Here is a 24760-nt window from a genome sequence, read left to right on the forward strand (position 1 = left end):
CACAATCTTTTTGCTTTTCTCCTCTTAAACAAGCTACAATACAAACAATGGATCTGGCACAGAAATAATAGATTCTTGTCCCAAGGGGCCCATTTATGTTGTAAAACCTGCCACACATGGACAGTATTAACAATTTGGCCATATTGTTCTGTCACCTGCTCAGGCTGTAGAGCCGCCAAGGTCCTGCCACCAGCTCGAGCCATTTCAGCCTGCTGCTCTACAGTAGGGCCTGCAAAAAACCCAAGATTATGCTATGCAAACAAAGTAACGCCATAGGCAGAAGTGAGCACTAGCCCATTTGCCTTTCAATTCTTAATGTTTAGAGCACGAAAGCTAGTACAGTTTTTAACAAATACAAGAAAAACGTATCCTATGACAGAAAAGTCTGTACCTGACAGAAAAATACTGTTATGGTCCCTACATAAAAAATCATCACAAAGATTCTGTCTCTGTGTCACAGCAAGTGTGCAGCACATATCAAAAAGACTTGACAAAGGGCAAAAGACAACAGGATAGCTAAGTCTTTAGCGCATGGTAGGCTACTGAAAGAAAAGAGACAAACTTTGAAAAGTTTAAGTATCCAGCTGAGGAATGCATGCATGGGAACACACAAACAACAATGGAAGCCAAAACCCTAGTAACAACTTGCAGAAAAATTACTTTCCCTGTCTTTCTTTGTATGCATTTTAGAAGCAAGGTGCTGAAATTATATAAAACACATTACGTTTCTGTTTCAAGTCTCCATGTTCAGGTAGCACTTCTGCAAAGAATTCACAAGTAGCTCATGGAAAAACTGCCATTTTTAACTCTCCTGAAATAGCCTGTAAACCAGGTGACTTGAACCCAACTTCCATCTAAGAAGAGTCCCATGAAATTGCTAGAGTAGAAATTATAGAGTAGTGGGAAGTGTAAGAAAAGAACTTGTGGACATGAGATTAACTAGACTAAGACTTCTTAAACCTGCTATCTGAAGCAATATCATACTTTACAAAACTTGGAGAAAAATTTTCTTGGAGAAAAATTATGTAGGTAAGCAGATATAATTGGTTTCTAAAAGTCACTTGAATTTCCAAAGTGTGGGTTTTGGAAGATAGAAGACAAAGAGACTATTGGAGTAAACACCACCACAGTCCACAGGGACGGACTTTTGCTACTTACCATAGTTGCGACTCGGAATGGGATCACAAGATTAAACGCTTTACTGCTGATACCAACTTCTTATAGTGCGGCTAAACAAAAAGGCACTCAAGTATAATGACACCGAGTGCGTTTAAAAGATGATTTGACATATTTATACAAGAAATCCATTACGGATTACTAGACACAAAGAAATTCACTTGGCTTGAAGTGTAAGTCCCAAGTATCACTCCAGTATCTATTCTGCTAAGGTCATGGATCTTTGGTCCAATTTTATCCAGCAATTATTACACAGTTCCAGCAATGCAGTGGCAGGAAAACAGACCTACCTACCATACCAGAAGACTGAGTCGTAAAATAAATGAATGATGCAAAATAAACCTAAACACTACCTCAGTTCAGTAGCACATTCTATATCCATATTTTCACACTGAAATCATGGATACTTGATGATAATTCTTAAGACTACAAAACATAAAACTTCTACTCTACTCATTGCATTCTTCAAATGAAAGTCTGATGCACCAGTTTATCAGCTGGAGGGAAGAAGAGCAAGGAATTCAGCAGTTTATATCCCTACTTTAGAAAATACCTTTCAGAATCCATTTTGCAAGCAGAGGTTGGTTTCCCAGTTATTGCACAGCTCTAGACAAATTTTAACTTACATTTTTCAGGAAATCTCTACAACTCTGAAGGTACACATTAACTCTGTACTCACCTGCAGGTTTTACCTCTGAAAAAAAAGTTCCAACTTTTTTCCCTTCTACAATATCTGTGATGACATGACCTGAGATCTTTGGGTGGGTTCCATTGGCAATCACTACTGAAGTGCCTCCTTGCAGGGCCCACAGAGCTGCTTTCACCTACAGGAAAGGACAGAGCCAGTTGCAAGAGATTCACTGGGTATTTGAATCACCACTCTCAACCAGACTTCTCGGTCCACTCTGATGTCCAGATTGATCACTTATGCTTTCAAAGAGCATTCAACCCACCTCAGGAATCTCTGAACTTCACTGTTGGAATACTGGCATTTGCTTAATCCTTCTACAGTATGTTAAATTTACATCAGGATTAACTAATTAATAAGGGTCCTTTGAAATCGCTGTGTACAGATTGGTCCTAAGATTAGCCTCTTTGCACATTTTTGAGCAGAATACGATTTCTCTCAAATCCCAGATGCTACCTGCTGAAGAGGTACTGCCAGTGGTGTCCTTCATTTCTTTTGCCAGTCAAGGTATGGGCAATATTATCCACTACTATATTTAATTATGTGTAATTTATTTAATTGCAAAAGCTTCTCTGCTTACTCACTTCTATGCTTTCCTAATACGGTTCTACAAATTGGTATCACTATGGTTCTACAATTCAGTATTACAGTCTCACTATGAGACACAAATGTCAGATAGGCCTATCACATCAAACTTGGCTACCAAAAAATCATCAGCTGCTTCATTATTGCTCAAATTTCATGCTGAAAATCGAGATTTGTCCTTTGAGCCACTATGTGTTTTCTATTATTGATGCTACAGTTTTCAAAAAATGTCACCTACCTTCTCAACTGTAGCAAATTTTTGTTACAACACCTGCATCAAGGTTTGCCTTCAGGTGGCTCAAAAGACACCAAGTAACTCTGATAATTCTACAATGAAAGTAGTCTCTGACCTTGGCAGCTTTACCTTCAATACATGGAATTGTTTAAACTATCCTAGAAGCCAGATAAGAAAAAGATGTTTCTGAATAAGCTTTGTTCATCCCATAGTTACAAATGCCTCCTCCTTTTGCCATCTTCCAGTCCATGCTCTGATACTTAAGAGTGTACCTTACCTGATTCTTTAGAAATGGGAATAATCAATAACGTAACTGGTGGAGAATTTTACTTTGGTCTTTTCCTACTTAGTCAAGATCTGCTTTGGTTTTTACAGACAACTTTCCAGATACGTCCCAGAGAAACCTGCAGCAATTAATACTACAGCAGTGCATATCTCAGCCTTATGAGAGACATATGCTGAAGTTGACAACACACCCGTATTTATGTACCCGCAGCAATGAATACTGAGACCACCTGACTGCACACAGCACTACAACCCATTAGCCCTCCCACCTCTACTAATCTTGCACTCAAAAACTGAAGCACCTTGGTCTCCACCAATATATCCTTCAAAAGCTAACAGTATATTGTAAAAACTCAGAAAGGAGAGGGAGGTACCATACCAGATTTAAGAGACAGGGATTCCCAAACTCTTTGAATTATCACATAATAAAGAATTGAGGACTGACTTATTTTAATTTAAAACATTAAAATACAATTCCAAATGTCACCTTTTAAAATCTACTGGAGTGTAATTCTTTACTTGCTCTTTTCAATTTGCATGGACCTAAAAGAAAACCAAAGGATCCCATAAACTATTTTACGGTACTCAAAGAATAGCTGAGGCTGGAAAGGATCCCTGGAAATCATATAGTCCAACTGGCTGCTCAAAGCAGGGTCAACTACAGCAAGTTACTCAAGACACCATCCGGTCAGGTTTTGAACATCTCCAGAGAATCCACAGGCTCTCCTGGCAACCTGCTCCAGCGCTTCAGCAACCTCACAGTAAAATTGTTACATTTCAGTTTAATCACTGGTATTTCATTCTGTGCCCATGGCCTCTTGTCTGTTCCCTGGACACCACTGAGAAGAATCTGGTTCTGCCTTCTTTAAACTCTTCCTTCAGCTACTTATACGCAAACCTTCTCTTTTCTGGTGTAAACAATCCTAGCTCTCAGCCTCTCTTAGTGTGACAGTGCTCCAATTCTTCTATCATATTCATGGCTCTCCGTTGGTTTCACTGTAGCCTGCCATGTCCTTCCTGTACTGCAGTGTCTAGAACCAGACACAACTCTACAGATGTAGTTTCACTGAGTGGATGTTTCACTAGAGCTGAGTGGACGAAAATCATCATTTTCCTGGACCTGCTGGCTGTGTTCTTTTCCATACAAAGCAGGACACTGTTGGCCTGCTTTGCCCAAAGGCCATACTGCTGGTGTACATTCCATTTGGTGTCTACCAGGACCCCTATACCATTTTCACTGAACCTGCATTCAGGGCAGTCAATTCTCCAGCCCATACCAGTGTCCCTAGGCACAAGACTCAGCATTTCCTTTTACCGAACTCCTAAGGTTCCTGCCTGCCCATTCCTGCAGCCTGCCAAGATCCATCTGAAAAGCAGCATAAAGCACAATCATCTCATGTAGCTCCCTTTCCTTCCCGGTTATGAAGCAAATGTTCCGTATTTCTACCTTGGCTTCCATGCCACCCATTCCCACTCGGGATTTAGTTCCAAATGTTACAGACTGCTGGTCTCCCGGGTAGAATATGTCAATAAGCTTTGCGTCATCAGACCCTGGAGGGCTGTCAAAGAGTCCTGAAATAAATAATAAAAATTAGTCATACACCCTCAGGTCCAAAGCTCATCCATGGGAAAAAAAACCAACCAACCAAAAAACCCCACCAAAAGACACACATAAACACAGAAAAACAAACAAACCAACCAACGTGGGGCTAAAAAGCTGCGTTCTACTTCATAGGATTGAAAACTTCCACTGAACCCTTCTTTTTGTGGGACTGCAAGCACAAAATTCTTAAATGGCAGACCCAAAAAGTATGGGTTGATTCAAAGCCCGAAAAATAAGAAACCAAAAACCCACACGCTGAATAGCAGCAAGCGAGCTGGGAGGTAATGACATTGGGTTGAGATTTGAGACAGTTTTTAAATGTTCAAAATCAGGGCTTACATACATGAACCCCCATCTGACTGGGCAAAGAATAGTCCTCCTCACCAAAGACTCATGATATTCTTGAATGGTGGGTTGCACAGTGAGAAAACAGGCAATTCAGAAACACGTAAAAAGGGTACCTTTTGAAATCTACTAAAAAGGAAGGAACACAACACTACAGAGACATCCTCTTATATACCATTTTTTAATATCAAGTCATTTAATGTCACTATGCTTGGAGTTGAATGACGCTATGGTTGACCTAACATATTACATTTCAACTCTACCACTGCATTTCCCAGAAATTCTATGTGCACAAATACTGCCACAACAAATTAGAGAGCACAAGTGCAGTCTATCTGTGCCCAGCCCTTGATAACTTGGGAAATGGAGGACATCTTTCCATAAACAAGCTGTCACATTGAATGAATAAACTTGGAGGACAGGTGTGCTGGTTTTTTGGGTTTTTTTACAAACTCTTTTGACTATTGCTTTTACGAATTGTTCTAAGACAGTCATTTTGACTAGAATTAATCAGGAAACCTGGCTGCATCTGCTAAAAGAAACTGTGCTTATGGAAAGACACCTCTTTCCTCCTCAGGGCCTCGAGCATGTGCTGAAGGCCAGGATCTACTGAAAGAAACCCATCTGGAGAAGATGAAAAGAAGATGTGACTTAGGGTGGCGTGGACTGCATTGATCTGAAACTGTACCCACTACCCTCCTCGCTCTAGAAAAGGAAGTTCAACATCCGTGGGTGACAGGCTTATGTCACAACAGCACAGCTCGGAAGGACTAGAGCAGTGTAAGCCATAAGTAAGGGAAACAGAAAAAGCTAGCAAGACCCAGGTATCTGGAAAGCAATGACCAGGATTTACAACAGGCTGATAATTCAGACAGAACCTGCTGCCAGAAGAAACAAACTATTGTAGAATAATTGGTTTATACTCCTAATTCAGGACACATAGCTTTTATCCCGCGTACTATTCCTGACTGTCATACAACTCTGAGAAGCTAGCAGAAGTACCACAGTACATGTGGTGTTCCGGGATGTGGAACAGGTCTCAGGTTCACATGCATTCTCACCCACCCAGATTCAACAGTGTCAGACACTGTCTGGCTTATGCCACAGCATTGACATTGGGTATAGGCCTTAAGGAGTTACTGTAGTACATTACAACTCTCCTTGTAAAAGAGATGAACTGAAGAAATCAGTAAAACAGGAAAAGAGGTTGGTTTGACAATCTGATGTGCTTCACTAAAACCAGAAATTAAAGAAATTACTCACAAACCTTCTACATCTGAAAGAACAATCAGGAGATCAGTTTTCATTTCCACAGCCAGTCGTGCTGCCAGACTGTCGTTATCCTTCACACTAATTACCTGCAATACACATGCATATCAGAAGCAGTGAATAGTGTGAGGAACTAAGAAATATTTGGTGCCAACATAAAAAAGCAATCTACCTCAGCACTAACAAGTCCTTCTGAGCTACTTTTTTCACACCCACTGGAAACTTCAAAGGTGATCTTTGTGTGAAAGTACACATGCCTCAGTAAAGTGGTATCCAAATGATATGCAGTGTCATCAGTACCTGCATTCTCCACCTTAGTGCCCACTGACAGGGCAAGAGGCACTAACTGACACTGCTGTACGAAGGGGTGCTGGATTAGATGACCTGCACAGGCATGCTTGCTTTTGGTAGAGCAGACAATATTTGCCCTGGTTTCACCCCACAACACTGTATCATGCCAAATACAGACAAGTCAACTCGGTCTTCCAGTACCCTCTGTCCATGTACTAATTCTGTATCTTTGTTCCTCTGCTGCAGACTTCAGAGGTCCCCAGTTATGGCATTAGTCAAGTACACATTAGCACTGCACCATCTGCGAGCAGGACCGCCAGCCCCTTGCAATACTTTACCCACATTTACCCCCTGCAGATCACTGTTGGGCTCTGGAGGTGGAACAACCGCATCATTAGTGTTAATTATAGGGACGATATTCATCCTTAAAAGCTCATGTAATGTTCCATTTAAGTTGCGACGCTTCTGTTCATCGTGGAAATCCAGATTGGTGACTAAAATCTAAAAGGAAGAAAGAAACTACTTAGCCTACCACCTTTTGTGCGAACTGACAGTGGTCAGAACATGGATTCTTAGGCTCCGGGCAAAATCTTGAAGCCTGTGGGAAAGCCAAGTACAGAACTCTTTCAGTCTGGCCTGGGAAATCATAAGGAGGAACCCAAAACAACCTTGTAGGTATCCTCCTCCTGACACCTGGTGTTTTTCCAACTTGTTTACTGGTAGAGATGTTTACAAAAAGGTGGTGCCCTACAGGACCAATCCTATTAATTGCACCGAAACCCAGTATAAAAAGAATCTGTCTTTCCATAAACTTTGCTATAAGGCCTCTGAAGAAATCAGAGTTCTATGTGTCATTACATGAGCCGTCCTGAATCGTAACAATAACCTTTCCTATGAGAACATCATATAAACTTATGTATTAACAGAACAGCCATGCCTTTTGGGTCACTAAAGAAACAAAAGCCACATTTAAAAGATATAAAATACAAGTGAGAAATGACATTTAAAAGATATAAAATAAAAGTGAGAAATGTTCTTTCCACAGTATTATCAGGTTTATTCCACTGAAGCCTGTAATAGCCTATCTCAAGCTGGTAGGTCACACACTCTAAGAATGAACTTCAAAAAAAATATCGTCATCAGAACGCAGATGCTCATAATAACTACTAAGACCCTAGACAATTTCAACAGATGGCTCAAGACACTGCCTTTCCAGTTTTTTCTCCCACTTTAATGCTCCTACTTGTGGTGAGCAGAAGGGATGCTTCATATCAAGATTTTTCTTCCACTCACTAGAATTCACTTGCTCTTCTGAAACAATCCTGCCTCCTGCATGCAGATAGCACCCCTTTCTTTTAGTATTTTAAGACAAAAAACACCCTCAATGTCTGCTCTGGAGAGACTTTTTTTGTTTTTACTCTGTCATTGGACATTTGAGAACTAAGCAAACAATTCCACCTCTCAAATGTACCACTGCACTTGGAACCAATGTGTATGCTAAGCTTTTTGGCATGGGCAATTGATTCTTTTGTATCAAAGGAATGATAGTTATCTACAGATAACTATTTGAACAAGATTACAATCCAGAACAACCTATAGTGATTTTTAGCTATATTATACACAATTTGCTATATTGGCTCTACCATATTACAGTAAGAAGTTCCTCCAAGAAGACTTCATACTAGACTCCTACATTCATTACAAGCATTTACACAAATAAGGCCTTACAGTTAAAGCAATTCTGTATTTTCAGAGTATCAAAGATCAGCAAAGTCCGCTTAGTGTAGTTCAGCTGACACAATTGCAGCCTTCAGTAAAAGACCCAGGCCAGGGATACTATCACCCACAAGTTGGAAAGGCTCAAAGAGCAGACGGACAGCCAATTCTGAAGTGTGGATATGCACTTCCGTCAACTTCACAGAATGTGTTGCAGTTCAGTCACTTGCAGTTTTTAAACTCTCACTTTGGACCACCAACTTCAGCTTTTGTGAAGAGATCTTAACAGACTCTTCCTGCTATAAAAGAGCAGCACACACCTGAACTCCAAAGAGAAAAAGCATATTCATTTTATCTTGACAACAGATAACTCCGTTTCAGGAATATTTAGCAAGGCACTCTTGTATAAGCTACCACTTATGTGACAATAATAAACTCCAAAAGCAACAAGGTAGTCTCGGAAAGAAAGAACGCCTTACTTGAGCTGCACAGATGCTGTACTGTGTAAACATGGCTTCATACAGAGCCATTAGTCCACTCTGCCCAGCTGCTGCACAGGCTCGGGCCTCCAAGACTGGAATAGCCTACAAGGACAAAGAGCAGCTGTCAGGCAGTGACTTGAACAGGTAGTACCCAACACTCAAGGAAAAGCAGGAGTGCCACCAGCCTCTCACCACATCTTTCAGCTGACTCTGGCCTGAATGGAGTGCTTGCCTCACACTCTGAGAAAGCAAGATCTCATGACGCAACCGCTGCTTTCCAAAAGCTACAGCCCCACTGGTGACGATCATCATCTCTCGGCCCTGATTTTGCAGCATTGAGACCTGTGAGTAAAGGGAACAAGAAATAGGGCCTGGCGTATGATCAGTGAGAACAAGACAGCCCTGGCTACTACAGCCTAATGCTCACCAATTCCTGCTGACACAAGCATTTTGATCTCTCTGTGGATGCGCAAAGCAAGCCAATCACCCTTCATGATACTTCTGCACACCTGCCTAGCCACCTGGGAGCTGTGCCAAGGACTGCATGCAATCTATAACTTCACATAAACCTTCTTTTCACAATACCAGCTTTTGTGACAGAAAAATGCTCGAATCCATCCATTCCCAAAGCTACCATTATACAGTAACTTTGAACTCTGAAAGTGAAGAGGCCAACTCTCAATAATAAAGTTTTCAATTACTTCCTCCTTACATGTATCTGGCAAGATTCCTTTCAAAGCCTGACAGCTAAATGTCTTACATTAATTTCATATATTAACTATACTTCCCAGAAAGGACATGATCAGTGTCCAAGACAATCCTTTCATTTTGGAGAAGAAATATAGGAGTTGATCCCATCAGTTTTTCCTACAATTAATGAGGTTTTAGGCTTTTCTCTGGAGGAACTTTGCAAATGCTCAGGTGATCAGGAAGGGTTGACTTGTTCTGCAGAGTTCACATACTTCAGTGCCACTTTCCCACTAGAGACAATTAGCGCCCCAGCCATGTCTTACTTACTGCACAAAAACCTCACTGTGCAAATCTCTCCCTCTATACTGGGTTTGGCCAAGACGGAGTTAATGTTCTTTATATGGGTCTGTATGATACTGTGTTTTGGATTTCAGTTCGAAAACAGTTTTGATAACATTCCAATGTTTTGCCTATTGCTAAATAGTGCTTGCACAGCATCAAAGCCTTATCTTTCCCTCATGCTGAGCAGCATTTGCACAGCCATCAAGGCTTTCCTTGTTCCACTGTGTCCCATCCCAGCAGGCAGGCTAGCAGCTGGGCACAAAGTTCAGAGAGAACACATTTGAGACAGCTGACCTTAAGCTGGCCAGAGGGACCTTCCACACCATATGTCACGCACAGTAACAGCATTGCAGAACCACAAAACACAGAACGTTGTCTTCCAAGGTGGCCATCACTCAAGAACTAGCAGAACATCGGTCTGCTTCTGTGAGGTAGTGATTGCCATCAGATTTCTTTTCCCCTCTCCTTGACTTATTAAACTCTTGAATTTAATCCATGAGTTTTCTTACTTTTGCTCTTCCCATTTTCTTCCCAATACCACAGATGTTAGGCAGAGGTGAGGGGAGCAAACAAGAACCTGTGTGGATGCTTAGCTGATAGTCACGATCAACCCACCACACCTTCAAAAACAATTTACTGAGTTACATGGTTTATAGTACTGCAGCACAAGGGGCTGAAAAGGGAAAGGCTAACACATTGTTTTACAGAGTATCAATATTTTATGATGGTTTACTACAATCTTCTGTAGCATCCAACAATCACAGAGTACCTGAAGTTAACACAAATGTTGTCACAGAATTACCTGCTCTACAATAGAAGCCAGCCTCCCAAGGGCCAAGCCACACTCATCCCCTCGAGTAACAACAGCACTACCCAGCTTTACTACAATCCGTTTTGCATGCTTCAGCTCACTGCGGTGCGCAAATGATTTTCCATGTGCACGGCTGAGTGGCACGGTGATAAATGGAATGTTGCTCCAACAACGGATGGATTCATTCCTTAATCTTTGCTTATGACAAGGGAGATCTGTGGATAAAGAAAGAAAGGAAAAAACCCCAGTTTTAAGTGTTTCATTCAGACTTTTAACCCTTCACAATACACACTTCCCAGTAACTGAGAATGAGAAGCTAGCTTTCAATTCACCAAAACAGGAAATATCTGAGGAGCACTAACCATCCCTAAGGTGTAGAAGACAATATCCTATATAGCTCACATCTCAAGGACTACTTTTAAAAACAATCTCCTTTGCTTTGCCTCATTAGATACAGCTAAGAGTTTTCTTGTCTGAAGTAGCGCAGAAAGCCTAACTGTTAGAAAAGAAACACCGCTTTTACAACATCTCTAAGCCAGGTATTTTTGCACATTGCTCAACTAGGGAAAATTGAAGGGGCATGACAGACATACATTAAGCCCTGGAACAGGCCTCCTGAATGTGTGTTTGTGCTCCAAGCCTGTCAATGTTCAGGAGGTATTTGGACAATGTCCATAGTGTGCTTTAGCTTTGGGCAGTTCTAAAGCATCAGGCTGTGAGACTAGGTGACCACTCTAAGAGTCGTACAACTAGCTATTCTACTCTGGTCAATCCTAACCAATGTATCATCTGAAGTTCCAGAGGCTTCTTTACAAATCAGTGAACTGAATCCTATGCCAGGGTCAGAGCTACCCAATTACATTTCATATGTTCAGTATCTCTAATTTTGGTGCTTTGTAATACACAGTAGATCCATTTATAAGTTAAAGCGACTGTTCTTGGCGTTACTGGAGAAAGACAGGAATAAACATTAAAAATACCCCTTCCAATTTAACAATGCTTTAGTTAAATAAATCTTTCACTCATTACACACACAGAAGAAGTTTAAGTGACTAATCGTAAGTGAAGGCTGCACTAACATGTCACATATTAAAACAGAAACTGGAATTTAGAGAGGAGTTTCATTTGCCCCAATTTTCACGAGGGAACACTTGTGACCCTAAATAAAGTCTACAATACATAGGAAAGACGGGGCAAAGGAGTACAATTTGCTGTTTTCAGCATTACACCTCACTATTTACTACTACTATTTCGTGTTTGCCTAACCTACACAGTATAACCAGAAAGGAGTTTATTTCCAGTTCTCTTGGCTTTAGGGTCTAGAAGGTTCCAAGAAGGTAGCTACTGTGAGATAACCAGCATCTGAAAAGAAAACATTTACTTAAGAAAAATGAGGGAAAAGACAACAGTTCTAGAACAAGCAGAGAGTTCAATTCATCCCAACTAAAGCCCTAATCATTAATCTTGCTCTATGGCTGCATAAATCTACCTTTTTTAGTTAATTTACATTGGACTGAGATATGAAATCAGCTCCTACGTTACACATGCAAAACATTTCTGGAGATGCAAGCCCATTAACTTGCTCCACATGCAATTAGGGAGGAACTGACATAGCCATCCAGTCCAGGTTTTGGACAAATAGGGTTAAAGGCATTCCAGTTTTTATATCCCATACATGTCAACAGTTTAACTTCCTTAATAAAGAAAGGGACACATATGAAACACACTGAAGTATTTGGCACTGCAGATCCTTCTATGTAGCCTCCACAAGGCTTGCTTCTCAGGAGTAAAGAAGCAGAATTTCAAAATACACAGGCTGAATAGAAAAAAAACGTGGAGAACAAACAGAAAACAGTGGAGAACAAAAAAAAAAAAAAAAAAAAAAAAAAAAATCCCTGTGATAAATGATCACTCCAGCTTTAGATCACAACTGATGAAGTGACAAGAGTTGCTCCACTGCTGGATACTGTCAATACTTGGGAAAAAACTTCTCACAGTTAGCACTGTGAAAATTACTGACTTAACAAAATGAGGAATATTTAGAAATACTACAAATGCAGAAGTAACAGAGCTGTATCTCATAAATAAAAAGTTTACAATTTTCAAGATTTTAACATCTTATTCATATAGTTATTTATAAAAGAGAGCTGCTAATACACAGACCAGTGGGAAATTAATTTTGCACACAACGGTAAACAGCTACTCTCTTGATCTAACAGAGTTTATCTATCCTTGCCTTTTGTATTTCAGACCACTAATCAAGCAGACACCAAATGGTTCTCTTAAATAAGGTTTTCAGGGAAGAACTGCACAGAGCACCTACGTATTTACACTCAAGTTTCCTCCATGCATCTTTCCACTTGAATTTAATCCAAGTAAATTTGAGTTTTGCTCTTTGCTTTACTCAAGACATCTGAAAATGCAGATGGGGGAACAGACATGATCTTGCTTTCCAGGAATGTATGAGGTTGAAATAAAGAACTCTTACAGCAGCAGTACTTTTACAACAATTTTTTTCCTTGAAATGTACGTCAGAATGAAAAATACACAAACTCAGACATCCAGCTGACTATTATTGAATTAAGGGATAAAGTGACATTGAGAAAGTAGAGCCTCAACTACAGCTCACTTCAGAGGCTGTGAGTTTTGAATGATGTTAATGAGATGATTTTCCTTTCAACACAGGAAAGAGCATAGGCATGCCCAGACACATACTGACCAACATTTCAGAAATGTGTGTTTTCTCTCATACATACATAAACGGGAAATGGCTGCGATGGCATGCGGCGGTAACACAAAGCACCATCCAGGGGGACGGACAAGAGGGCTCAGAGCAGCTCGACACAACATTGTGAGACGCCTTCTGCAAATCAGGATATCTGCGAGTTAAAACAAAGGGAGGAAGGGGAAAACTGGTTAAATATCAATGACTTTCCATCTATATTTCTTTCATTGTCCACTCCTCCAGTCCAGCTCCTCTTTTCCTGTACCATCTTAATACAATTTCCTCATGCTCACTCTCCATTTTCCAGAATTTGCACAGACTATGATATAGAAGAACCAAAGGCCCATCTTCCCTGCCTGCTGCCAGATCTTTGTTAAAGAATAAAACATGGCTCCCTGAGAAGGGAAAACACTATTAGTGAATGTACCTACAATAGACAGTAGTATTATTTTTAAAAGTAGTATTTTTTTTTTCACAAGGAAGTCTGTAACAAAAAGAAAAAGTAGAGAGGTTGTATCATACAGACTTCTCTGTACACCCCACAACAGAACATCTTCTATACTTCTCATGAATCTCAGCCCTATAGAAAATATGTTCATTCACTTTTCCCCGAGCACTATCAAATCATAGGATCTTATCCATGATTACAAGTAAGGACACAACTTTCCAAGCACTTGGCATTAATTTCCCTTGACTGAACCTGTAAACACTCAGGATTCTTCTAACTCTAAAATTCACTAGAGCAAGTACATAGCAATCAAGGGACACACAGTCATTTCCTATGACAGGTCTAGTTCAAGCAGTGCATTTAATCTCACCAAGGGAACAAATGAGATTAAGAAGAATCCAGTTCTCCCAGACAGTATTTCAACCACAAAACCTCTCCTTCCTCTTTTACAAAGCTTTGCTTCCTTTGCTTGCTTTCAATCCATTTTCCAGCACCATTGAAATAAAGCAAACAAAACCGCACAAATTATGGTACAGAGAAAGCACTGAAAAGAAGACAAGGAGACCTTACAGTAACTGCACTGGAAGACTGCTATTACAAAATACCAGGACATTTACAGCACTGACAGTTCTGGCATACGTGTACATGAACACCTGAAGGGGCCTTGATTACCCTGCATCAGTGTATTATTATCCCTCATTATAATCCTTACCAAAATATACACCTCTACAGTAGACAAGGCAGCCACCAGCACATAATGCTTCTCCTCTTTTGTCTAGTAAAGCTTACATTGCATGGCATTTTAATTATATTAATCTGCAATGTCCTCCAGTTCTGTATTTCATCTGAAATGGCAATACTGACCACTGCCAGGATGAGGCAGACAAAGGACTCTGAGCAGATCATGCAACTAAACAAGCTGTCAAAGTTTTCTTCTCCTAACAGGGCAAGCTTAAAGAAGCTGGGGAACAGTACTAACTAGACATTCCCCTTTTGAACCCTCACCAGACACCTCAAGCGCCTGCCTCCAGGGTTGCACAATTCCCACTATTCATGTTTCAGCCTTCCACCTTGACCTCTACTGTCAGACACTGTCTTCTCAAGAGGGTCTTAGCTGGGTCCCAGAGATGGTCAAAATCCAGCAGCTTCTGACATGAGCTGACATGGCAAACACCAGGTTTTTTAACCAGAACCCCTTCCACCACAAATACCTGAGTGGAACTGCCCGCTCCCCTTCAGCTCCCTCTACAGACTATGCTCCTTAAGGGACAGAAATAGGCCCTCTACCTAAAGTTTCACCTCCAGACACTTCCTGTTACTTCTCCCGTCAAACCTTCAACTCCTGCTATAGTAATAACCTCACCTGGCACCCTGATGTCACACAATACAGACCCACATTGGCCAGATCAAGCTGCGCTGTCTCCTTGGCTGCTCCTACTGATCTGCTGGAGAATCACTTCATATTCTCACTACAGGCTGCTTGCAACTAAGAGCACCCATGTCCTTCTGGAAGACTGTCTCCTGTTTCCCTTTGCCAGAGTCAACTTTGCTAAAAGCAGGCAATGAAGAGTGAGAACTGTCAGACAGTGTGGATCTTTTGAAGGAAAAAGATTAGAAAAAATAGCATATTTTTGAAACTAGCCTGTGAGAAATGGCAAAGAGACCAAGTTAACAAGAAAACAGAGTTTAAAGTGGCAGCAGGTATCAGTATATGAAATGGAAATGGATGCTGCCAGAAAGCACAAACAGAGCACAGTTTATGGTATGATATAAACTACAGGAGAATCAAACTTCCTTCCCTTCTCTCACTGAATCAAGGATTTGAAGTTAATTTCAATCCTCATTTTCCATTCCACTCATATTTCCACCACTTCCACAGCTAAAATGGTTCTGACATTCAGTGACAAACAAATTTAAAAAGGTGTATAATTAAAAATAATTTTTTAAAAAGTAACTTTCCTGCCTTACTTGAAGTAAGCAATTAAAAAAAACCCCAAAATGCATTATTCAAGTACTCCTCCTAGCATCAGCTTTTTCACAACCAGAAAAACCCAGTTCTTCCAAACTAGTCTCCAAAAACATGACTTTTAAAAACATAATTTTCCTATTATCTCTTTAAATAATGAAACTTATCCTTGTATTATTGCTCATAGAAAGCAATACCATGACCTAGTTTTCATGTATTTATTATCATAAAAACAGCTGTTAGGTAGCACAGTACATTTACATGCTGTTCCAGATCAGTGTAAAGAGACTTAGTTACCTTCCAAGGCAATCGGCGATCTCATATCCTATAACTTGTGCCTTGAAAAACAACAGTCTATAACAGTTTTTTAGTATGTTGGCTGCAGAGCATGCCCACAATTATTTGCAGGGAACTGAATAAATTAAACTAAAAAAAATTGTTTTCACAGTTTTAGATATAAAGGCAAATATCTGAGTGTTAAGACATTCCATAAGTGAAAATCTGGAAATCAAAATCTATAGATAGATCAATAGAACTATTTTGCAAAACACTTAGGAAATGCACACAATTTCAATTAAGTAAGTCTTTCCCACAACACAAATTTTAAGTACTCTGTAACATTCAGAGGTTTTTACTATTTAAACCGCTTCATTACCTTAACAACTGAAACTTCTATAAGGGGAAAAAAATCGATCTGCAGTTCTTCGTGCAAACTTTAACCCTAGAAATATTCTCAGAGGGAAGCCAGTTCAGAAGAACTGACTAAAATAAAGGAAAACTTCAAATAAATGGTCTTTAGAGCAGCTTGTATATAGGTTCACCCGGGTTCTGCAGATGGTATACGTACAGAGAAGAGGCAATTCAAAGCAGCAAGTACCATGCGACTCCTTTCTCTCAAGAACGCATCCCAGCAGCACAGCGCGGTCACGGCAGCACCGCCTGGCGCGGCGGAGCAGCACCTCGTCCTGGCCTCGGAACCCTCCCGAGCGCCTCGCAGGGCAGTACGTGCAGGAGCTCGGCGTCACTCCGTTTTGCCAGGCCCAGTCTAGAAATCAGTTCTGCCGCACAAGAGGGGCCGCACAGCAGCAGCACAGGCGGCAGGGCCGGGCCCTCGGCGGTCCCCCGGCCCCTCCGAGCGCCGCGAACCCCGCACGCCCCGCACCGCCTCCCGCCGCGGGCCCGCGGAGCAGCGGCGCGGGGACCCGGGCCACGCGCGGGCGCGCTCCCGCCACCGCGGCCCCGCTGGCCCGCGGCAGCCAATCCCCGCCCGGAGCGGCATCGGCCGCAGCCAATCCGCGGCCGCGGTGGCAGCAGCCACGTCAAGTCACCGACCGCCGCCTCGCCGTCCCCGCCCGCGCTCCTTCCCCACCCCGCGCTACCGGCAGATGATGTAACTCCACGCCACGTTGCAGCACAAAATCCTGGCCTTTGTAAATTACACCATTAACAACTGTTTAGTCTAGCCCCAGACTAGTCCAGACAGCCCTACCCACAGCACAAGGTGCTGAGCCATCTCCCACAGCGGCCTCCCTTAACCTGGATTCTCCTCGCTCTCCCATGTTTGCAGTCTGGTGCTGACAGCAGACGAGAGTGGCTTTAGCTCCTTAGGCCGTTTACATCCTTTCTTTTCTCCACTGCAGCCCAAACCTCTTCACAAGTGCAAGAGTGCTGGCTTGCCTTCCACTTACCTCCCATATCCCATTTGAATTCACTTCTAAACTAAGGGAATCGGGGTAATCTAGAACCACAGAATATCCTGAGCACAGAAGGACCCACAGCGATCATCAAGTCCAGCTCTCGGCCCTGCACAAGACAGTCTCAACCACCACACCACGTGTCTGAGACTATTGTCCAAATGCGCCTTGAGGTCTGTCAGCCTTGGGGCCACTGCCCTGGGGAGCCTGTTCCAGTGCCCGATCACCCTCTGGGGGAAGAACCTTTTCCTGATGTCCAGCCCAAGCCTCCCTTGACAGAGCTCTAGCAATTTCCTCAGATCCTGTCACTGGTCACAGAGAGCAGAGGTCCTTGCCCATCCCTCCACTGCCCCTCAGGAGGAAGCTGCAGAGTGCAATGAGGTCTCCCCTCAGTCTCCTCCAGACTGAACAACCCAAGAGGCCTCAACAGCTCCTTGTATGGCTTTCCCTGGAGACCCTTCACCACCTTTGCAGCCCTCTTTGGATGCTCTCCAATAGCTCTGTATCTTCCTTACATTATGGCACGAGAATTGCACACACTAGGTGTGAACTGCACACATTTAGGAATTTGGAAAACACCCATAAGATCATTGAGTGCAACCACAAGCCTAACACCATCAAGTCCACCAATCCCTGTCTGCAGCAACCTCGGATGCAGCCAATCCACAACTTTGGTGGCCCTAATCCAACCCTAAGTGTCACATCTACACAGCCAGGAAGAGCACTGTCAGCTGCCACAGGCACTTGTCAGGTGTTTTAGATCCCTCCAGGGATGGTGACTCTACCTCTGCTGTGAGCAGTGAAAGGGTCCAGTGCCTGACCACCCTTTCTATGATGTTTTTCCCAATATCCAACCTACACCTCCCTTGGCACTTCTTGAGGCCATTTCCTCTCATCCCACCACTGGTTCCTGAGGAGCAGAGCCAGACTCCCACCTGGCTGCATCCTCCCGTCATGGAGTTGCATAGAGCAAGAAGGTTTCTCCCTGAGCCTCCTTTTCTTCAGGCTGAACCCCCTCAGCTACTTCAGCTGCTCCTCATAGAGGAGTGCTCCACAGCCTTCCCCAGCTCCATTCTCATCTCTGGACACACTCTAGTCCCTCCCTGTCGTTCTTACAGTGAAGGGCCCCAAAACTGACTTCAAGATTAAAGCTGCAAGCCTCACCAATGCCCAGTAAAGGGCAACAGTCACCACCCTGGGCATGTGGCCACACCATGGCTGATACCAGCCAGGTACCACTGGTGCTTCATCACCTGGGCTCATATTCAGTCAGTGTTGACCAGCACCCCGTGGTCCTTTCCCACTGGGCACTTTCCTGTCATTCCTAGCCCAGCCTGGAGCACTCCATGGGGTTGTTGTCACCCACGAGCAGGAGCAGCACTTCACCTTGTTGACCCTCATACCACTGGCCTTGGCCTATCAATCCAGCCTGTCCAGATCCTTCTGCAGAGCCTTCCTGCACAACAGATAAACATTCCGGCTCAACTCAGTGTAATCTGCAAGCACTCATCACTGCAAGTCGCAGAAATCACAAATCTACAGTTTTTCATCTTCAAAGACACCACAAAATCCACAGTAGTCCCCCAATTTAACTCAGACACTAGTTACACTGTTTACTGTCCTCACCTATAACACCAGTTATATTCCTACTAGAATTCAAACAAATCCCAAGAGTATCAATTCCCATATTGTTGCAAGGGAGTTGTTCTGTGGGCTATTTTTATTTGTTTGAGGGGCTGTTTATTTTTTAGTTTTGTTTTGTTTTTTTAAATTGTTAACACATCACCTTCTGGGATCAGGAAACAATCTTAAACAAAGGTCTCAAAATTGTGGAGAAAACTTCACAAATATTCATGTGGTGGGAAGTGGAGTTAAAGACATTTGGAAAAACTTCAGTGTCTCAAGAAATAACAGAAAATCCAATTCACATAATCCAATTATTTGACATTTACATATCGGTCTCTCCAAACAAGAGAAATTAACTCCCCCAGCTCCCCCTAAAAAGAAGAAAAAATATCAAAACCACAAGATCCTCCCCATCCTTCCCCCCAAAACCCCCAAACAAACAAAAAAACCATACCCCAAAAATAAGGTCATCACTTTGTTAGAAGACTATTTGGAGATCTTTACTTTGCCAGAAGTAGAATTTGGTTTAATTATCATATCAAGCCCTGCTCTCCCCTCCTCCCCACTCCAATTATTAGCAATTGCAGAATAAAACCAATGACAACACCAGAATGTTGGTCACTCACAAAAGAAAACAGAATGGTGATTAAAGGTATATCACAGCAGTTGATTTTTTTTTTTAAATTAAGACAAGCCTTTTTTTATAGTAAGTCAAGTCTTCCAGGAGGTGGGCTTTGCTGATCCTTGTGGGTCCCTTCCAACCCAGAATATTCTGTGTTTCATTTTGAATAGTTAACAAGAAACGGAAATGCTCATTTTAAGCCCACCTGGCCAATTTTTAGCTTATGCTCATTTTAAGCCCACCTGGCCAATTTTTAGCTTATGCAACTTCTTTAAATTGGGCTTCCAAATAAAAAGCAACAGGTTTCCCATAACCATTTGCAGATACTGACGAGCTGCTTTTCTTTTTCAGATACTCAAATAGATGTCGAATTAGTAAGAGAAAATGCATACAAAATAAACCAGTAGTTTCATTTGCCACACTAAACTAGTAGTTTTTATAGAAGGATCCTTGTTAGTGGCAGGGAATGGTAGATTTCTTACATGACCAGCAGTTACTTACCTCAGTGTAGTTCGCAACCATACTAAGAAGTGAGCAATGGAAAACTGAGGTTTCAGACAGTTAAAGGTAGTGAACCTTCAGTAATCGTAAAGAGAGTTCCATCCTCAAGAAAAAGCATGGAACTATCCTGATGGTAATAACCATATGTGCAGGCACACATTCCAGTCCACCTACCTGCATCTCAGACGTAATTGCAAGAAACACAAGTACATCTCTGTGCAAACATTTTATTCCCCAGCCAATTTAAAAGACAAAGGAAGAAAGAAACAAATCACAGAGTAGCTGCTTTTATCAAACTTTCTAAGTGAAGAATATAAGGAAAGGTTAATTTATTCAAGTATGATTAAATCACTAATAAACGTTTAATCCTCAAGGCATAACTACTCAAGGTTTAATTAGCATTAATCCATTACACAGGACTAGTTAGCTCTTTCAAGCATTTCCTTCCTCCTGCCATCTCTTTACTCTTCCCTCAATCAAATCTTGCAACTTTCTTCTACCACCTGTTTTGAGCACTGAGCAGCAAAACATCAGGTTCCACCAGCAGTTAAGATACAGATGATACAACTAGCATCTAGTTCTAGCATCTACAACTAGTTCTGTTCCAGTTTTCCTAAATCTATCAAATGAAGGTTGTACAATTTCCAGACACCTCTCAGGAAAACAAATAAAATAAAACTCATAGGTAGAACAGCAGTCTGTCAGATGCCCAGATAAAGTAAATGGGTAGGACAAGAAAGCAATCAAAACTAGTTGAATACTCTCCTAGTTTCCAGCTTCGTGGAGACTGGGGTTATTCCCCTTCACACGACTGATGATTTCACAGATTTGCAGTGCACCTACCTCCTCATTTCTCCATCTGCTGTCATGCTTGAGTTGTCCCTGAACAATTCCAGCACCAGAGGTGCACCAGTTTTGCTGCCCCTTCTGATCAAAGCTGCAATTTCTGTCCCTAAGCAAGACAGCTTGATCATGGTAATATTCTGGTCAGAGACTGACTGACCCACTCATCTATACAGATGAATATTAGCACCAGCAAGAGAGAAGCACAGCAATTCCTTAGACTACACTGCCACTTATACATCAGTATAGGACGCTCTTGCTTTCCATATATCAAGGCTATTTCATATATAAATAATGATCTCCATTGCTCTTCCTCCACCTCCCTGATTAGCCCAAACACAGTGCCACATGCTAGCCAAAGGAGAGTCCAGAACTGCAGCAGAGAACAAAGTACTCAAATTTGGACGAAGAAAGGATTAATATACTGGCATAATATGGTCTTTTATTCTGCACTTCAGTCCTTAAGTGGTAATTTCTTCCATTCTATTTACTTTTTTTTTCACTACATCTTGAACTGACTTTTCAGAGTATCATGCACAGTGACCCTCACACGATTTCTTCCCAAATGCTACAGAAAAACATAAAAATACCATTGCTTTTGTATTCCTAGTAACACAACATGCAGTAAGAACAGCTGAAGACTTACTGAAGCTAAACCTGAAAGATGCTTACTTTGCTATTGAATACAATTTTTATGACAACCATGACAAAATAGTAGCTTAGAAGAGCAAGGAAATACAGCAAAACAATGAATCAGCAAAGCAGTTTACACAACAAAAGGTATTCACTGACACAAATATGGAACAGGTAATATTGCTTCTGAAGTGACTATACATAAACACTACAGAACAGAAAAGAAGAAAAGTTTATTTTAACCCTCTGTAAATTACTTCTCAGCATCCTCAAGAGCAAATCTGGGAAGAAGGTGGTAAACACTCCAAGTATCCATCAATTTTAGGGTACAGAGTCGGCACAGGTATAAGCACGTGGAAAATTTTTATAAGCCGATAGAAATATTTGAGTTATTTTTCATTTGAAAAAAATAAAACCCCTGACTTCGTAGTATAAAAACAGTTGGCAAATAATTTTGGTAAAGCACGCAAGCTTTGCCTAAGTCTCCATTATCTAGAGTTTGATGACTGTCTTCAGAGGGCTATCAGGTTACTTTAAAAAACCTCTCATCTGATCCTGTTCTGTCTGCTGTGAAGAAACAGTATGTGAAGAACACAGGGTTATCACAAAGTCGGGTCAAAACCTAGGGAGTGACTGCTAGCTATCATGCAACTGTCAGGAGGGTTTAAATATTTTCCTTGGGTATGGAGAAATCTCGTAAGTAGGCACAAGAGACCGGCAAGGAAAAAGAAACCTCAAAAGGAGCAACAGCTCTGCTCTCACATGTCCGGATGGACGAGGCCCGTGCAGCTCTTAGCAGTTGGTCTGGGGCTCGCAAGGGATCAAACTGCAATTTCACACTGCCGGTAACTCCCCGCAGCAGTAACGCCCTGAGACCGCCGAGAAACGGTGACCCCGAATCTGTACGGATCCGGAAAGCCTGCGGGGTCCGAGAGACCGGCGGTGTGCAGGCGCACCCCGGCAGTTCTAAGGGTTCTGAGCTCGCTTCTTTCCCTCCAGAGCCCTCAACCTTCTATCACGAGCAACCGAGCAGCCGCTCCCGGCTCCCAGCACTGGCGGGGAACGGGCAGGACCGGCGGCACAACCCAGCACGGGGCCGCCCCTCCGCGAAGCCCACCTCGGGCCGGGCTGAGCAGCACCTCCGCGTCCGCAGCCCAGCCCACCTCTCCGCCCCGGGCACGGCCGAGGCTGCCGCGACCAGCTCAGCTCGGCGCTGCTCCGCCTGCCTCGGCACGTCCCCACTCACCGGCGCGGCTCCGCACGGCGCGGCTCGGCTCCCCGCTGCCGCAGTCACCGCCGCGGCCCGTCGCTTCCGGCCCCGCCCCGCCCGCCGCTTCTACCATTGCTCCTGCTTGGAAACCGAAAACAATGTCTTCCGAACGATCGAGGTGGGTTTGGAACGGACTTAAAAAATATCTAGTAAAGATCGTCTTCACCCGGACAATGTAAAAATAGACCTACTGCCTCCAAAAACGGAGATGTCGGAAAGATGGCTCTACCTAGAATGCTGGCAGCAGAGAAATGAAGAGTTTTGTCGCAGCCCTGTGACATGGAGTACAAACACTCCGTTCCCGGACATCTGACAGTCTGAGTCTGCCTTGTGTGTGACACTGTCATAATGTTGCCTGATACCGAATTGCAACAGAGGCTATTTCAGACCAGGCAGGAGGGAAAAACACAACATGGCAAAATAGACAGGAAAATGCACCATCATAGCAAACTCCAGATTCTAAACCTGCAAGCACTGTTGTCATACGGCTAAAACCTGAATATGCCTTAATTCATGCTAGACCAGGTTATGCACAAGGCTCTTTCCAGCTCTATTTCTTGCCATGACAAAATGTGAAAGGAGCCAAACATAAGCTAGAAAAGAATAGATAATTATGGCAGAAAATTACAATATAAAGTGATGTATTCTTCAGCACTTCATGTATTTGCAGTGGTTATACCTAAGTGAATTACCTCAAAAACGCAGAAAACAAGGATACCAGATCCTTTTCATTCAAGCGCTATCCCAACACATTTAGCATTGACATGTGACATTTGGGAAGGTTCTCGAGCTAACCCTTTGTAATTCAGTTACTAAAATAAATTCCTGGATTAAATTCATTTCCCGGTTTCCACAAATTACGGACATGAGAGGATGCGGGACACACCACAAGTGTGTTCTGAGGAAAACTCTTCAAAGGTATTACAGGCAGATCTGAGAAGACACATCTATCTAAAAATCAAAGATTGTTGCTGTACTGTGTAACAGTACAGTCCTGTGTAATACTGGAATGCACACAGCTCTGAATGTTCACACCTGCTTGGTTGGGCTGCCCCAGAATAGGCATGGAAGCTGCAGAACTTGCACAGAATTCGTTCCCAGCTAATAAACCATGCAAACAATCACAAAGATAAATACGTGACATTAACCCAGAAGTTTTTAGGTGTGTTGTACTTTTATTTGTGTAATCTGCATTGATATCCTGACTAATTACAAGTTTTTCAGTTTATTTTTGCACTCTTTAAGCTTGTAATGAGGAGGAGCAACAGGGTTGCTATGCACAGTATATGTACAAATGCAACAAATACATTTTATTAAAAGTAGGCTCTGATATTTTTTGCTCTTATTGATTCCACTGGAGTACTTGGCATTAGATGGGGCAGATTTTTCCATCATCTGAAGAAGGCAATAATAAAATCTTTTGCTAAAAAAATATACTTTCATCCAACAGCTTCTTGGAACAATCAAGAAGATTTCCTGTGTGATAGTAGAGGGCAGACTAGATAACCAGAACACCACCTTTAACTTCAAAAACAATAAACTGATTTCCTGGTCCCAGAGACTGAGCCAGAGGTAAGGTATTGCAGCAAGCTTCAGTCTCATAATATACCTACAAATTTTTCTAAAATATTCAATGTTTCAGTTTCAGAACTATTCATAAGTCCCTCTGATGTGCTACTAGAATTCTAGTGTTTACAATTTCCAGTTCAGTTCCTATCTGAACAAGAGAATGTTTCTTATCTAGAAAAAACTCTATTCAGGCCCATTTCTTCCAGGGAAAAAAAAAGGATCAGGAAGGAAGATATTTTGACGAACCACTAAAATTCAGCTGTATTTCAGAATATGTGGCATTTACCATTACTTTGCTCTGTGCAACACTGTTGCGAACGTAAACAGTGATTAAACCATGAAAAT

The 24760-nt window shown here is 42.2% G+C and overlaps 1 protein-coding gene across 4 annotated transcripts in view; it reads right to left on the minus strand.

Annotated features, from left to right (window-relative positions):
• Positions 1–24672, minus strand: part of ALDH18A1 (aldehyde dehydrogenase 18 family member A1) — a 35949-nt gene extending 11277 nt beyond the window's left edge. Inside the window, exons 1-10 of one of the 4 annotated variants that reach the window (XM_066190667.1) lie at positions 22823–24672; positions 13275–13397; positions 10510–10733; positions 8868–9017; positions 8673–8777; positions 6826–6978; positions 6185–6275; positions 4417–4541; positions 1856–2000; positions 156–229 (exon numbers count right to left, since the gene is read on the minus strand). In XM_066190667.1, the coding sequence (XP_066046764.1) occupies positions 156–229; positions 1856–2000; positions 4417–4541; positions 6185–6275; positions 6826–6978; positions 8673–8777; positions 8868–9017; positions 10510–10733; positions 13275–13397; positions 22823–22919 (1287 nt within the window). In that variant the 5' untranslated portion in view covers positions 22920–24672. Of the gene's footprint in view, positions 1–155; positions 230–1855; positions 2001–4416; positions 4542–6184; positions 6276–6819; positions 6979–8672; positions 8778–8867; positions 9018–10509; positions 10734–13274; positions 13398–16504; positions 16820–22822 lie in introns of those variants that run through there. The other 3 variants (XM_066190666.1, XM_066190669.1, XM_066190668.1) reach the window with 3 other exon arrangements.
• Between the last annotated feature and the right edge of the window lie 88 nt (positions 24673–24760).

Source organism: Chamaea fasciata, unplaced genomic scaffold (genome assembly GCF_029207755.1).
Source record: "Chamaea fasciata isolate MVZ Bird 193981 ecotype frontalis unplaced genomic scaffold, bChaFas1.0.hap1 SCAF_9, whole genome shotgun sequence".
Classification (NCBI taxonomy): Eukaryota; Metazoa; Chordata; class Aves; order Passeriformes; family Sylviidae; genus Chamaea; species Chamaea fasciata.